The following is a 17,324-nucleotide window of genomic DNA, read 5'->3' as shown; positions in this document are numbered from 1 at the left end:
GGATCTGAATGTGCTGATGCCTTCTGCTTAACAGGTCCTCTCCTATCCACATACATCTTTCGACACATATATCGTATCCACTGCGTAACTGGCACTTTTGTTTAGGTTTTCATTTTTTTACTAGTAAAGACAACTTTGCTTTGCTTATTCCCGTTCAAGGGACAGATACGCAGACCGCTTTTAGTCTATCGCTTTGCTTGTGTCAACCATCTCTTCTCTCCATGTGTGTATCTCAGCTCCCTTTTCTCCACCACGTTAAATGTAAAGTTCCTGTCTTTCGATGCTCCAAAAAAGAACCTTTGTTCCCTCTCCTGTTCTTCATCTCACACCTGTACGTATTCTTAGGTTACCTCAGCCACATTAAAATTAATCTTTAAAAACCATCTTTGCCATACTGTTTACCCCAAAAACGATCATGATAAATGACAATTGCCATCTACGCTTACGGCTTGTTGTGATGTGATGGTCGATATTGTCTCATTGTGTCCTTCGTGCTGTGTTGTTTTTCTGCCATGCCTGGCTTTGCCCTCTCTTGTGCTTTAATGGGGAGCTTTTTACAGTGGGGAGCTTTTGTCCCTTCTATGTACAGCATCAAACAGAACATGGTTGCAAGTAGATTATCTCAGAACTGTTACCCAATCCGGAAATAGGAGCAAAAAATTACCAGCTGCCAGGGATTTTCTTTTTAATCTTTTGTGAGAAAAGAAAAAAAAAAAAAATCTAACTATTAAACTTTGTTATCTAAGGGAAATAAATTCATTTAATAGCAATAATTCTAGCTTTTTAAGAACTCTCAAATGGAATGAGGCAATGCCAGTTAGTTAGTTGTCGATATAAATACTTTTATCAAAGATATGATGGCTCTTTCTGTTATTTCTTTTAGGAGGCCTACCTATTTGATTGATTCTTAATTGTGAAAATGCATCTGTTTACACCTGAATCAATGTGAAGATCAGAATAATATATAATACTATGTAATAACATGAAATGTAAAAGACAGTATGTTTATATGGTTTTAAAAGGTGTTAAGAAATCTAGACTGTATTTGCTTTGTATTACACAATATCAGCAAAGCAGCTTTCCAAAGGGCAAATCTGCACCTTTCGTTCAGTTTTTACGGTAAAATTACTCTCAGGGCCACGTCTTCTACTTGGTCAAGGCCATTTGTGAAATGTACTGGCAAATTCAAGTTAAGCACTCATCTATGGAGCTTGCCCCACTTTTCGTTTATTGGAGCTTCGTTTAAGTGTATGGCTTTCCCCTCCAGAGCAACAAGGATTAGATATTTTCCATTTGCTGCTAGGCGGTACGCAGCGCGGATACGCACTGTGCTGCTGCTTTTCTAAACAATGTGTTGTCTGCCGGAGGAACCGAGCTGCAACATCTATGCACATAGCTGAAGCTGTCAAATGGATGACACAGATTATTTCTGCCATACGCTTTTTTTGTAATAAGTACTTAATATCTTGCCTTTTTGACTATGGAGAGTAGAAAAAAATTCATGTGACAGTGGAAAACCAGACACCGTGAGATTTATCCCTTGCTCTATATGCAATCGATGATAGCACTTTGGTTTTCAAGCTCACACTTTATGTATCTTTTTAAAAAAATTTTCAGTAAACTTGCTAATATCAGTAACTCTGTTCCTCTGGTTTTTCATAATTATGCCAATTTGTTTGCAGAATTTATAATCGCTGAGGGAAAGAACAGTTTGCTTTAACGCCCTGACACACTGTCTTCTGCAAAACCAACCAGCCGTCCTCCCAGAAGCAAAAGCTTCATTTGCAGAGGTACCACCTAATGCAAAAGTGCCTGCCGGGCTGATAAAGGTCACTTGTAACACTGTAGCACGCGCTGAAAGTGTATGCACTAGATGTTGAGATAACTAGATATATGTCTTCGAGATAGCATGCAAAGTTTTTATTACCTAGATTTCTCATTACTTGAACAAAAACCTATAGGCTTAGGGACTTCAGTATGTGTCTCTCTACTCTGCAGAATCCTGTAAGCATACTTGCTTTCCTTGTAGTTAATAGACACACAAACACTTTAAATCAAAAAAGAAGAAAGAGGTAAAGCTGAACGTTGAATATAAATGAATGATTCTGCTTTTCCTATTGTGCTGGTTGTGGCTGGGACAGAGTCAATTTTCTTCACAGTAGCTGCTATGGGGCTGTGTTTTGGATTTGTGCTGGAAACAGTGCTGATAACACAGGGATGTTTTCGTTACTGCTGAGCAGTGCTGACACACAGTCAAGGCCTCTTCTGCCTCTCACCCCACCCCACCAGCGAGCAGGCTGGGGGGGCACAAGGAGTTGGGAGGGGGCACAGCCGGGACAGCTGACCCCAACTGACCCAAGGGATATCCCACACCATATGACGTCATGCTCAGCATGTAAAGCTGGGGGAAGAAGGAGGAAGGGGGGGACGTTCGGAGTGATGGCGTTTGTCTTCCCAAGTCACCGTTAGGCGTGATGGAGCCCTGCTTTCCTGGGGATGGCTGCACACCTGCCTGCCGATGGCAAGCAGTGAATGAATTCCTTGTTTTGCTTTGCTTGTGTGCGCGGCTTTTGCTTTACCTATTAAACTGTCTTTATCTCAACCCACGAGTTTTCTCACTTTTACTCTTCCGATTCTCTCCCCCATCCCACCGGGGCAGGGTGTGAGCGAGCGGCTGGGTGGGGCTGAGTTGCTGGCTGGGGTTAAACCATGACACCTATTTTGAATTATTGACTCGTTAAACCATGTAAGAGCATGAACTTTATAGCTGCTTACGGAGCTAAGCAAGAAGACGTTAAGAAAAAAATAAACAATTTGCTGTTGCTCTGTTTTTATACTAGTCAGTAGGATAGTATGAATAGTTGTCACTGCTGTATTAATACAAAAACGTCTGGTGTGTAGCCATAAAGATGAAAGTAAGCCGTTTAATGTTTTTAGTACTGTAGATGTCTATAATTTTTGTAGTAATTTCAGAAACATAAAATATTAATACATAATTTATTCACCCAGAACTAAAAGTAAAGGGAGTAATTCCACCCACTGGTGTGTTATATAGGATCTGCCAGCCTGACAAAAGCCGGGTTGGCATATTCAAGTCACTCCCTAAGAGTTTTGAGTTGAGGTATGATATATCCCAAATTACTTTGTCTGATGATCTCAAAGACTGAATCATTCTAGTACTAAGGCACAGATTAAGGATGTCTGTGTCTGTGTTCCCCAAGTCCCAAAAGACGTACAGGGCTCAAGTGATACAGCCATGTTTGCATAATACTGCAGCTGACCTAGCGAAGACTTACCAGACAGTACCTATCCTGCTACCGTTACTGAAGGAAATTGAGAATCTTTCTTTATATTTGCATTAGTAATACATTTCACATCAGGTATTATATTTATTTGTTTATTGTAATTTATGTGCATGTGACATTTACACACTCTAGCATTTATTTCTGAAGATTTTTATGGTATAAGGAAAAGCCCATGTAATTTTTGGCCTATTCCCTATGCAGTTTTTACAGGCCCACAGTAAGCTAAACATACTGCCTGTTTCCCTCAGAAACCAATAATTGTTAATAGGAGATAACTGCATGAAGAAAATGTATTTGCAATGATTATACAAGGAGAAATAGTGAGTATTCAACTTTTATTGCCATGAAATGTCCATGTGAGCTACAGCACATTAGTCTTAATAAATACAGTGACCAAAAGACATTCAGTTTATCAAAAGCATGTTAACAAATGGCTCGATCTTAGTGTAGAATCGCCTACAGAAGTAAAAATGCTACGTAAATGACTCTGATAGCATGTAGCTCCTTAGAAAAAAGTAAAACTAGATCCAATGGGTGACTGATGAAACTAGATTAATTCACATTAAAATTATGATTCAAGTTCTTGAGAAAAATATACCTAGAGTCTTCATCGCTGCGGTCTTCACATAAAGACTGGATACTGTAATTAATGCATATTTCTAGTCTTGACATAAAATAAATGAGAGGTTCTTTACGCGGGAGGCCCAATGAAAATTGTCCCAGAACTGTCTTAAAATACTACGTTTTTGTTTTCAAAAGGCTTTAAGAAACAGTGGATACGATATATAGCAGGCTGTCATTAACTCTGGCCATGGACTACGTGGAACGCCAGTACACATCCACTCCCTCTGCAAATGGCACCGGTACCTTGAATCTGTCGAGTCTCCTTTTCCCTAACTTCCAACTGACGTTAACACCACATGTGTTGCACAGTGCCCCCTTTTTCAGTATAAGTGCTTGTCGTACTGGCTTCATTGTTTTCCCATAAATAGTGCATATATGACATTTATTCTTAATTTTTACAGAATTTAGAGCCTGATTGTTTCCTATAGCGAGCTTTATCATTGTGTAAGTCTGTAGTTCAGAGCTATAGGATGAGTTTTCTACTTACCACTGGCTTCTTGTAGGACAGTAGGCAAGAATCCAACTCGTCGGTTAGGTGTCTAAATAGTTTAGGATCTGGGCTGGAGCCTGAGCTGTAAAATTGGGATGATATCAATTCCCCACCTCAGTGGAGGGCAGTGAGGAGGTGGCGAGTCATGATCAGCACTGAGTAAGTTAAATGGGAGCCTGAAGATTCAACCTATGAAGGAGTCAAGGTATTTTGCAGATCCATTTTTACTAAAATACATGTATACGTGTCTTATTTGAAAGAAAAGCTTTGGGAGAGAATGAAATTGAAAACACAAGCTTGGACTAAGCCATAATCTACTACTTAGAAATAACATGTAAAGAACACAGATAGAAAAAAGGTGACGTTTATCTGTGAATTTCAAATCTAGTGAGGGTGATGTTACCGAGCGATAATAAATTGACAACCTGAAAAAGAAGGCTTGAAAGAATAATGGCATAAAAGGAAAAAAAAACCCCAAAAAACTAACCCACATAAACTCAGTTTTGTATTTGCTGTGAAAGTTTGTGTTGAAATTAAAACAATAAAAGCAGTTCTTTATTTAGGATATTTTTACTGCTGGCTGCTGCCTTGAAAATCACAGGTGCTGGCCCTTTTGTGACCACAAACCAAACAAAAGCATCACCTTTTTGTTTACTGCTCAGGAAGAATAACAGAGAGAAACATGAAGCCTTAAAACCTCTCACTAGATTACCTTATGACTTGCTTTTTTTTTTTTTTTTACTTCAGGTAAAATGTCTATTGCTATTTTATTTATCCTTCTCTTCTCCTCCGTGCAGCTTCTGATGTGTAAGGTTTTCCAGTCAACCAGAATATAGACATCGTGTCCTCTGCCATATGCACCCTGAAGTTCACAGAAATAAAAAGTCACTTAGTTACTGGATATAAAAATAGCTGCTCTTCAGATATAATACTTCCTTCAAGTTCTCATGGTCGAACGTTTGCTCTGATAGCTGTCGTATTAAGCACATCATTTGAATCAGTGAAACATCTACGTAAATTCTAAGATAAAGATTTAAGATAATACTGGCATAATATTTAAGATTCTATGCTTTGCGCTTGCTCTGTTTCTTTGACTAAAAATTACTGTCTGTATGAACGATACATTATGAATTATATTTCTATCTCTACTGAAATTGTACTCACATCAGGTCATTATCTGAAAGCCTAAGTCATGGCTTAAGAATAGAGCGGAAGACTGTAAATGGCAAAACCTATACAATCTTTCTTAATTATTTTATCGTATCTATGTCATAGGATTTAAACACCTTACGCTCCAGCTGTGATAGTTTCAACATTTGTTTTGTGGGGTTAATTTCTGAGAGACTTTTCAAACAAGCTCCTCAGAAGTTGATTCAAACTTGGTATAAATATGCAGGATTTTACTCGGTGTGGTTTTATTTGCTTAAAGGTGGGTCCAGATCAGTCTTTCTGTAAGATGAATTTCTCATTTCATGAAGTACAGTAATACTTGCTGTAGTGTCACACAGCATGGTGATAAAAAAACATTGTAAGAGTATAAAAAGCACGTCTTTGCTGCAAAAGTGGCTATTTTCAAATTACGTGTACAGCTCTTTGGCGAAAGGTGGGGTAGCTATTGAGAATTTTTCTGGCAACTTTTAGAGAAAGATCTTTCTTAAATAGCTGACAGTCATTTTGTTTGTGAAACATCTGTACTGTGTAGAGGTATGGATTAATTTTAGTCCATTGTTCTAAAAAATATATAAAAAAAAATACAGTGGATGATAAAAGTTCCCATGAGCCAAACAAATAGGTGAAGATGGGGGAAATACTGCCACTCCTGAATTGTCTGTCACCCGCTGATAAAACCAGCATCGTGGATTTTCACAGCACAGTGTTTTCATGCTCCCCAGTGTAAGAGTTTTTCTGCTCTATGGATTTTGTCTTAGAACATGATTTATGATTCCCAAGACTTTATGATTCCCGCAATGAAGAATGTCTCTGTGCCCGGGCTGGCAGCTCTCTCCTGATACCAGTTGTATCAACACCTCTCTACTTGTACTGCAGATCCCCTGCACAGCAGACGTTAAATAACGACGTATACTTTCGCTGTCGACAGTGGTAAACAAATCAGTGTGATTATCACCAGCTTCCTCTATCAAAGTTAGCAAACAAAAAGAAGAAAACATGCAACTTCAAACAGCTTCATACAGTGGAGAAAAATAAAATAAATACAAATGCAAGAGCCAGGGAGGAAAGCGGATAAAACCATGCACGTTCTCAGGGATGCCAGTCTGCATCAAGACAAAAGAAAAATAGCAATTATTCAGGTGCATATGAAAACAAAGCAACATTTCCCTCTCGCCCACCTATAGCAGTGAACTATATGTTTTTTAAAACTTTATCTCTGTTCAGAGCCTTAAATTAACCTTCGCCTGTAGCCAAAAACTGCCCTCACAAACCCCTGAAAGTCAACCAAAGTAAGTTCCAATGTGAAGCAGCTGAGTACGCAACTTCCGAGGCGAGTACTCTTACCGAGTTCTGTGGGCCGCTTTACATGGTTAAATGTCTACTTCAATATTTTGATAAATTGAGGTACGGATCCCTCAAACAGTTATAGTTAGAAAATTTGCTGGAATAAAAATTACGTGCTTGGAAAAAAAAATTAAACACATGTAGAAAACATTTTGAATAAATGCATTTTAAGCCTTACGAAACCCAATGTCAAACAGTAATAGTTTCAGTCATTGCGGCAATGACTTTCAAAAGGATTTAGCTTTAATTTTGGCAGCTCTTGGATATGGGATTGGGAACACGATGGGCAATTTTGGAAATCTGACTCCAGTTGCATGAGTTGGACCCTTTTGAAATTTCTCACATGAAATAAAAACCCCAGTGCTTTTGGTAGATTGGAAGTGAAACTCCCGAGATGCTTTAAAGCAGGCACAAGCTGAGGGAGAGATGAGGAAAATGTCAGTTCTGCACTCTGCAAACCAGCATCATAAAGACATGATTGCAGCCTGACCCAAACCATGAAACAGAAAAGAATCACAGTCCAGACGCTGTTCAGCAAAGGCTCAACACAGTAACCGTCTCATCTAACCTAGCTCCTGTGCTAGTAAAAAACAATGCAACTAATAGTAGGTGCTTTTAAAAGAATTCATCAGTAGTTAGAAAAAAAGATCATTGTTGTTATGGGGGACATTTAAAGCATGTAACTTCCTCTTAGGAAATCAGAGAGATTTTTATTCCTCACTAAATATTTAATGAGAAAAGATAAAAAAAATCTCTGCAAAATCTCCTTCAAGCCACTAGAGGATGAGTACTTCTCCATCAAAATAAATAGTTAAGCTGTAATGTAGCTTATCTAAGCCACGCTAATAAGCTATTAGACTGGTAATACAAGTCAAATTCTAGCAAGTGTAAATGAGGCAGACAGCTCGAATCCTTATTGAATACTAAGATTAGTATTTTGTTTATGGAAAGCTGACTATAAAATTATTTAAACTATGCATATTGGAACACTTAAATGCATAAAAAGAGACAGCGTTTTGGAAAATCACTAGCTAATTAGGTAAGCATAATATTTTCTGTTGTACAGTTAAATATTTTGTTATGAAAACGGCAATTACAATGCAAACATTGCTTATATATTCTGTAAAATGCTAAGGAAACTCATGTGATATAGTTACGTCCAACCTGACTCAGAACACCATGTTACGTGCTGCTCCGTTGGTTGTGTTGGTTGACTAGCTTATTTTTAAAGTTGTTCTCTTCTGCAAATACCATGCCACTACATCAACGGAATTCATTATCTGATCTGGCTGTCAGTCTTGACACCATCTTTTCCAATACTTATCTATATTGTCTTACTACTAATAAGCCTCAGCCACAGACCAGAATTCCACCAGAATTACTGAACCCTTCGGGGGTACCAAGAACAATTAAAAAATAGGGGCACCAGTCTATTCAGGCATCCTGTTTGTTACGAAGGCCGGTCAGCTGGTTAACGCAATTAGCGTCAGCCAGGAGAAGAGCTTGAGCAAAAAGAAAGATGGGTCAGGTTAGAGAGTAGAACATCTTTTCAGATTGTCTGGTTCTGGTGATTTGTTCTGTAAGATGTTCAGAGGACTGGCCGAAGCTTTGACAACCTGTGTGGAAGGGTGAGGTCCTAGGAGATTAGGAAAGGACAAACGTTTTTCTATTGAGAAGGAGGACAGAGAGAATTACAGCCCAGCTGCTTTAACGCCAAATGTCGCAGCAACCTGGGGTATATGTATACAAGTTATTTCAGAACACTCTGAAGATAACAAGGAGACAAGTAGCAGCCTCTGTGGACTTACCAAGACCAAATCATGTCAAACCAAATTATTTTTTTGTAAGACGAGGCAACAGATCTTGTGAATGGACTATAACGGACAGTTGTTATAACTTGACATGGGCAAGGCCTTTGGCATCGCTTTCCACGACATTCTTATGAATAAGCTTAGCAAATTAGTAAGAATATGTTTCTTACGGTTGCAAAATTGGTTGGAAAAAACCATACTTAAAGAACAGTAAGTAGTATTTTGGTTTCAGATTGTAACAGTGTCTTCCAGGTTCCTGGATTTCACCGAGCTACAGCATTTGATAATGATCAGTAAAGAAAAGATAATGATGAATTGGTCTGGCAAGTACAGCAGGGTTTTTTTTTTGTCTCAACATGTGAAGGCCTCCGATGAACAAACACGGGTAGAAAAAGTAACCTTAAGGAGATGATAGTCATAAAACAAAGAAACAACTTAATTCAAATATATGTAACTAAGATTGTTTTTTTCACTTGTACTACCGCACTGCCTGTAGGCTGTAGTAAACACGGGAAGGCACCCTCGTCTGGGGCCGGGGGGAGGTAAATCAGCTCAGTTAGAACGAAGGGGGCGTTGCGGGGCTCGGGGCAGCAGCGGGAGCCGGGGCGGCACCGAGCAGACCCCGGGGAGGGAGGGGAGGGGAACCGGGACTCCCGGGGCGAGGGGGGAGCAGCGACAGTTCGCCTCAGCCCGGACGCGGGGATCTAGGATCACGTTCAGGCTGCCAGAAACCCTGATGAATTTTCAGCTCAATGAGCATCGCCGGTTATTTCTGCCCGTCGTGCGGGTTCCAGCCGTACGTGAAGTGCAAAGGTTTATAAAAAAGCGCAGCACGCTGCTGCCATCGATCCTCCTGTAACCCTGTGACAGAGACGTGAGAAGTCGTTAGATCCGAGTACTTCACTTTTGCAGAAGCAAATGAGCAGGAGGTCGGAGAACGTGGATTATCTTCTTGCTGTCTGTTAACTGATGTACAGACCGTGTATCTTCGTTCTAATCGGAGGCAGTAAAAAATCCCCCAAAGACTAGCAAAATATAAATCGACTTTTAAAAATCAGCCGTAGATAACCTCAGCTGAGAAAACACACAGCTTTTTTGCAATATGAGAAACGACAGGATTAGTTTTTACGCTTTTCATCCGTCTCTACTTCCGTCTTAATAGAACTTCAAAGTAATTACCAGCAGATCGCACTTGTGAAACAGTAAATAAGAAGCAAACGGTGCGTTCTCCCGAACAAGGAGTTTCTCTTCCAGGGTGTCTGTCCGCCCCAGGGCAGCGCTCGCTCCCGGCGCGAGCTCTATCGCCTTGGCTATCGCTATCGCTACACCCGCCACGCCAACCGGAGGCACCGACGCATCAGGAATGCCTGTCGGGCGGCTTGTTAACGCACGGCTCCCGTTTTAAACCCGCGTGCTCGGCGCCCGGCGCCTGTCCCCGCGCCCGGGGGAGACGAGGGGCGGGCGCAGCCCCGTCCGCTCCCACCTGAGCTCAGCCTCGGCTCTAGGGACGGGATAACGCCGGCCTCGCCGCCCTCCGGAACCCGTCCCCCCATCCCGCCGCGCACCTCGGCTGCCTGCCCCGCGGCGCGGCCGCCCACGCCGGCCGCCGCCTCCCCGCCCGGGGTCGGGGCCGGGGCCGGGGCCGGGGCCGGGGCGCGCTGCGGGAGGGCGGACGGCTGCCCCCTGCCGGGCGCGCTGCGGCGCGGCGGCCGGCTCCTCCCCGCCCAGTCCCCGCCCGCACGTTGCCCGGGGAACGGGGGTCGGGAGCAACCGGGCGGCCGCTGCCTCCATCCTCTCCTTCCCTCCCCGCCGGTGCCCGCAGCGGAGCGGCACCCGCACCCGGACGCCCCGCCGCCATGCCCCGAGCCGCCCCGCTCCTCCTGCTGCTGCTGCTCGCCCTGGCCCAGCCCCGCGCCTGCCTGCCCGGGCCGGCCACCGCCGCGCCCCCCGGCCGGGACCCCTGCCTCAGCCAGCCCTGCCGCAACAACGGCACCTGCTCGCCGCTGCCGGCCCGGGGCCCCGCCGCGCCCCGCCGCCTCCAGCTGCTCCCGCCCCAGCCTCCGGCCGCCTACAGCTGCGCCTGCCCCGCGGGGGTCACCGGCACCTCCTGCCAGGTAAGGGGCGCGCCGAGAGCGCCCTGCGCGCCCCCCTCGGCCCCTCCCGGGGCGCCCCCGCCTCAGCGTCTCCCTCCCGCCCCGCGTCCTTGTGCCCGTCCCTGCCCTTGGGTGTCCCCGCTCGGTCTGCGGCTGCCTCCCTCCCGTCCTCGGTCCGCCTCACCCCGCCCCGCCTGCGGGCGTCTCTGCCCGCCCTGCCTCGCTCCGCACCGAGCCATTCCGGTGCCCGTTTGCCGCCCCGTCCGCCCCGGGAGGCGCGCGGTGCCCGTTCCCCTGGCGGGCGGCGGTCCCCGCCCCCCCCTCCCGCCGCGCGCGGCCGCTCCCTCCCGCCGGCTCCTCGCGCGGCGGCCGTTGGTGCCGTTAACGGCCGCCGCGGGCACCCGGGGCTGCGGGCGGCCTCGGCTCTCCCCCGGGGCTTTCCGAGGGGCTGGCAGCGCTTCGTGGCGCCGGGCGCGTAAAGCGGGTGCCGGTACTGCGAGCGACGGGCCGGGAGCCAGCCCAAGGCACGGCTCCCGGCCCGAGGGGAGAGCCGTTACCCCCCGGGCGTGAAACGGACCGGCGGCGTGTAAGGGGCTCGGTTAGAGGTGAAGGAGGATGGGGCTGAGCTCAGCCACCCCCCCCCCCCCCCCCCCCCCCCCGCCGTCCAGTTCCCGCAGTTTATTTAGCATTGACTTATTTTAAGGTGAAAAGGGTGGTCCTTGGAACTGGATGCTGTCTTGCATTGAGTACTAATCGCTAAACCCTGTCTCCAGCGGTCGTTTTCATGGGTTAGGTGTGCTTGCTCCCACGTTTCGGGTGCTTCCTGGATTGGTTTTGAATTCTGAAAGGTCGGAACGCTCAGAGCAGGGATAATGATCTGAAGTACGGGGAGGCGGTCAGCAGTGTCTTTCTAACGTGCTTGGTCACATTGGGATTTAATGTAATAAAACATTCTAACTGTTGTCACGTGAAGATTGTAGATTTTTTCTTTTTTTTTTTTTTTTTTTTTTTTTTGTCTCTAGCGTTAAGGATGAAAATCTCTTGTTATCATGTTCAGAAATTCACAAAAACTTAATCTCCCGTATCTTCAGATAAGGGAAAGCGGGCGCGGGGACAAAGGGGCTCGGTTCCCGCGCCTGTGTATGCGGGATGCTACGGGTTGCTTTCTGTGGCAGCGGCGTACAGAAGGCTGTATGGATCGGCTACCGTTTCTTCGGATAATGCTCTCCGTTTTAAGTGGATTTGACACAGAAGCAAATGCATTAAAATAAATTCAGTCTGCTTTTTAGTTTTTCTTTTTTTTTTTTTTTTTAATTGTTCCTTGGTCATGTAGTACCTGAACTGTACTGTTGAATAGACAAAAGGGATAATACATTTACTAAAGACTTAATGTGTAGATCAGTATAAAAGTGATTGTGAAGCAGGAGCTCTACGCGCAGAGTTCTGCGCTTGCCTTGAAACGTCTCAGTTGATTCAGTGTAACAGCGAAAGTGAAAACATTTACGCTAATGAGATTCTGTAAAATCAGAGAGATGAAAGTGGATTAAATAGATCTCTGGGTAATTTTAGCTGTTGTCCTCTTAAGAGTTTACTATGTTTCTGTCACTACAAAGAGAGAAAGAGAGCGCAGCGTGTTTGCTTCTGCTGGTTGCTGTTAGACCTAAGTGTCTGAGATCCATGACTGAAAGATTAATGACCCTTCTAAAGACTTAGTAAAATGTAACGCTTGCTGGCATCGTACCTCCTGTGAAGTATTGTGCCCGGGGAACTGTAACGCTTGCTGGCATCGTACCTCCTGTGAAGTATTGTGCCCGGGGAACTGGATTTAGTTGTTTTCCCAATAAAAGAGGCAATATTTTCATAGCGCTTAGGCTTTTTATTAACTAATAAGAGGAGGCTTACAGTGTCATACATTTTGTTTCTTTTTATAAAATACCGAGCAATGACCCTTGCAAGGGAAACTGATAAGCAAATGAATGCCACTTCTAGCTTATCATGTCAGCAGCTGAAGTATGGGTGCCAGTTAGCTCTGGAAAGTTAATATGGTTTTGAAATGTAACTTCAATTAACTAGACAGCGAGCAGGTTATTTAAAGGGGTAATATAAACACAATATACCCGTAGTTGGGGTTTTGCTCATTTTATTGAAATCGGAAATAAATAAATGTTGTACAAATGCATTAATTCTTGTGTTGCTCTGTCGTTCAGATGCCTAATGGCTTAAACTTCTACAAAGAAAGGTAAAAACAATAATGTTTCCCAGTTCAATGACAATAAATAACTGTAAGGATTTTAAAATAACTATAAGGATTTTTTTTCTCATATCCCTTAAGGATTTTGAGGAAAGTATGGACTAAATCAGGGGATCATTAGGATATATCTGGACGGGGGGTTTTCGACTTACTGCTGAGGTTGTTATTGAACAGTTGGACTTGCAGAAGGGAATACCAAGAGGTGAAAAAAAAGAACAGGAATTGTTATGCTTAAATACCCTGACCATGGAGGGTAAATTTGCATTTTTTGGAATTTGTGATGGAGCTGGAGATTTTCGGGAACCCTACTTCCCTAAAAATACAGATTTACTTTCATGTTACTTCTTGTGGTGAAGGCAACATTTCGCCGATTCCGCTCAGATGCATTGAGACGTAGAACGAAAGAAAAATGTCCTAAATGTGCCTACAAGTCAGCTGGGCACAGTGAAGTCGATAATGTAGAAGGATTGCTAACAGTCAAAGTTGGAGATTGCCCACAAATTTTGTTACTGAAGTTTTTACTGTACCTGGTTTTGATGCACTTGACGATGCCGGTGCTGGCGTGGGAGAAGCGGCAAAGAATAAAACTGACATCACATACACGTGAGCTACTTCTAAAAGCCCAGAGCTTTCCTATCACCGAGTGAGGTATTTAACTTGGACTTAAGCCAGTTCCATGATCTTATAATTGCTTTAGGAACTCATTATTTATTTAACAACAGAAATTACGGGTCCTCTTAGTATATCCATCCCATGAATTATGCACGTGTAAGTGTCTCGCATTACTTACGGCTTGAATACACTCTGTTTTGCAAACTTCAGGTTTGTTTTGCTATGGATTGTTTGGTTTCACACTGCGGGACATTGCTCTAATTTAACTCCATTTCTGTTCATGGTTGTGAATTTTTTCCCCCACTTTACCATATTTGGAGTCTGTGTAAAGAAGAAATAGAATTAATCTGTTGAAGTATCTTAAACTTTAGTCTGAGCAAAGAAATCGCATGTATTCCCAAGGAAATTGTACAAAAATTATAGTGAATTCAGCTGTCCTTCTGCAGGAATTTGAAATTGGACAATTCTCAGCTTTACACTGAGAGAACTTGATGAAAGAAATTGAAATGAACTGACAGATATTAAAGTTCCCTAAACTTTATATTCCCTAAACTTTTACTTATATTTTACTTTGAAAAGCAAACTTTAGCCTTTATTTCTAATGACTAGTCTCATGACGACTGCGTTATTTCTAATGACGTGTATAATCCAATACAATTGTTTTTCTTGATCAGGAAAATTTTATGTAAAAATTGATTTGTGTTAGTGCCTTATGAAATAATTTGAGAGATATAAGGTACTAAATAGGAAATGAAAAATTTCATGATAGACTTGGTCATTTGCTTAAAAATACAGAATGTGAACTTAGTTAATTGCATTAAATTGCATGATGTTCATTTAGTGCCGTGCTAGTGCTAATTGCATTAAAAGACTATCATGTGAAGAAAGATTCATTTATTAGTGTATTTTTGAATACTATCATACACGCTTCATTTGTTTTAGTTGCTTCTCTTGCTTTTGTTTGTGTTTTGTTTTTTATTTTTTTCTTCTCTCCTTTGGTTGACATTTTTCTCTCATTCTTTTACTTTGGTGCTTTTAAATATGCTTTTAGTTATTTTATAGATTGTGTCAGTAATCAAAACTAGAAAATAAATAGTGTCCAAGCATACTGAACCAGCATTCTGACTTTGCAGCGGTTCTCTTCCATATAGTCTGATTTGTGGTGACTGGACGTTCCACTTACTTCTGAGAGTGACGTGGTAGCCACTAATGTCATAGCATTTTTGAGTTAGTATTGAAATTATTATTTTAGCAGCAAAATGATCTTTTTGGTCGTGGGGAGGATTTGTTGTGTTCACTCTAATGGCTATCTTTCCACACCTATAGTGGAAAATATTTTTCAGATGTAATTGCGGATAGCTTATTTAAAATGGAATTTTAGAAAGGTGTAATGTGAGTTTAAAAAAGTCAGGGAAGGAACTGATATTATAGAAACTAACACAGATGGACAGTAGTTTATCTTTTAAATTTTGTTCTTAGAATCATTCCCCCCCCGCCCCGAATTTCTGCCTGATTATGTTTTTCTTCATTCTCTCCTTTTTTGTACTTTTGAATGCCAGGTGAATTTATTCTTGTCTCTGATCATGGTATTTCACCATTTGTAGACTGTAATGCAGTGATTCAGTTTTTCGTTCTGTGCCCCCTGCTTCTATTTTTTAATCCTATGTTGGTTTTTTTTGTTTTTCTTTGAATTTATTTCTGTTCTCAGTAGATTTCTGATAATGTGCTGTTTAATGCTGAATGCAGAAATCCAGGGTTAGCAAACTGCTACACAAAGAAGGATTATTGTTTCTTGACTCAATGGTCTAATACTTCAGAGTAAGTGGTACACAATTTCATTGGCCAGGTTATTTCAGGTTGCACTGGACGGTGCTGTATAAAAGGACATCCTTTAATCTAACTGCTAAATCAACTTCATGTGAGTATCCTGATTAATTCTTCACGAGATCCTGTTTTCTATTAAGTGCTGACGTCCCTTCTGAAAGGTCTCTAAATAATCCTTGAATTCACAATGAGTTCTCCAGCATATTTAAAATGCTATTTTTTTTCCATTCTGTACTCATTAATGAAGGCTATATGCTTAGATTATGTGGTTATTGTGATGCAAGTGTTTTGTTATGTGACCGTTCTGTTTGCTCTTTTATCTTTCATAAGAGTAAATTGTATAGTTAGCAGATGATCTGGAGTTTTCTTGTTTTATTTGGACGTAGCTGAGTTCTGAGGTACCATCTCATTTCCCGCTGACTAACTCCGCGAACTCTCGCAGTGCTTTAAAGTCGCAGAATTTAAATATTTGCATTGATGCATACACTGTGTGTGAGAAGAGGCTGCGAGAGCTCCGTTTGTTTTTCTTGGAGAAGAGGAGGCTAAGGGGGAACTAAGTGCCGTCCTCAACTACCTAATGGGTGGTCACAGAGAAGATGGAGCAAGACTTTTCTCAGACGTGGTCAGTGAAAGGACGAGAAGTGACACGTGTTATAGTAGGAGAAGTTCCAGTTAAATCTAAGGAAAAAATTCCTCACAATGATGGTGGTCAAACACTGGAACAGGCACTTAGAACAGTTGTGGGATCTCCATCCTTGGAGGTTCGGGGCTTGAGTGGCCACGACCCCAAACACCCTGGCCTAGCTTTAGCCTTGGCCTGAGCAGGGGTTGGACCAGAGAACTCCCTCAGGTCCCTTCCAGCCTAAACCATTCTATGATTCTGTTCTGTGATTCGGTATATACACACACCTATATATATATATTTTTTTTTCCCCCTAGATTTTGCATTTGCCTATTACTCTTGTCCTGTTCCTGCCTCCCCTTTGTTGGATATTCTGCTAAATTATTTCCATGTTATTATACATATATGTTTTACATCAAGCCTAGACTGTATCTGGAAGCTGACAAACTTGTGCGCAGTGCAAGCAGGAGTTCCAAGATGGCAATATTACTATTAGATAAGATATCTGAAAAATCTTCAGTATTAATTTCAAGCCACTTTGTTTACAGCTCCTTTAGTCACAAATTAGTATACTCACATCTCATAGTCATTGTTAAGTATTTTCCTTCAAGTAGCAATTGTGTGTCCCACAGGACTGATGGATATGATCTGTTTTCTGGGAGTTTTTGTGATCTGTAAGTGAAGTGTTGTTCAGGTACCCCATGAACTTTGATCCCCCTGGTTGCAGTGGAAGTGATGAAGTTCTTCAGTACGGCGATGTGAGGTATCAAATATGGGGAATGTTAGCACAGAATAAATGAATGTGAAAAACAGTTTCTTCACCCAATTTGTTTTAGCTATTATAACATCTGTTTTCTCTAAGTGTAGTAGAAATATATCTCCAGTCAGAAATTTAAGCTTTTCAAATTAGCATCTTGCCTTGAAGCATATCATGTGAAAATTTGTGAGCGAGAGAACTATAATTCAGCAATTTCCAAAGCAGTCAATAAAGAATTGTGATGTGATTCTTGCCATGGGATCTAAACAAATTATTCTACATTTCTGTAGAATAAAACTGGAATAATGTAATCACTCAAACTGTCTCAATTATATAAGTGGTTATTATTTGGGTATCATCTGCATACTGACCTTTGTGAATCTTTGTATTCTCTCTTTCAATGCCTTGAAATACTCCCTTT

General features: G+C 42.3%; 1 protein-coding gene across 1 annotated transcript in view; it reads left to right on the top strand.

The window, feature by feature from the left end:
• The first annotated feature begins 10,520 nt into the window (after nt 1-10,520).
• Nucleotides 10,521-17,324, top strand: part of DNER (delta/notch like EGF repeat containing) — a 139,932-nt gene continuing 133,128 nt past the window's right edge. Inside the window, exon 1 of the mRNA XM_076340939.1 lies at nt 10,521-10,858. Within this exon, the coding sequence (XP_076197054.1) occupies nt 10,601-10,858 (258 nt within the window). The 5' untranslated portion in view covers nt 10,521-10,600. The remainder of the gene's footprint in view (nt 10,859-17,324) is intronic.

The sequence above is a fragment of the Aptenodytes patagonicus genome, chromosome 6 (assembly GCF_965638725.1).
Source record: "Aptenodytes patagonicus chromosome 6, bAptPat1.pri.cur, whole genome shotgun sequence".
NCBI lineage: Eukaryota > Metazoa > Chordata > Aves > Sphenisciformes > Spheniscidae > Aptenodytes > Aptenodytes patagonicus.
The sequence above is the reverse complement of the archived record's forward strand: the minus strand, read 5'-3'. Positions and strand labels throughout refer to the sequence as shown.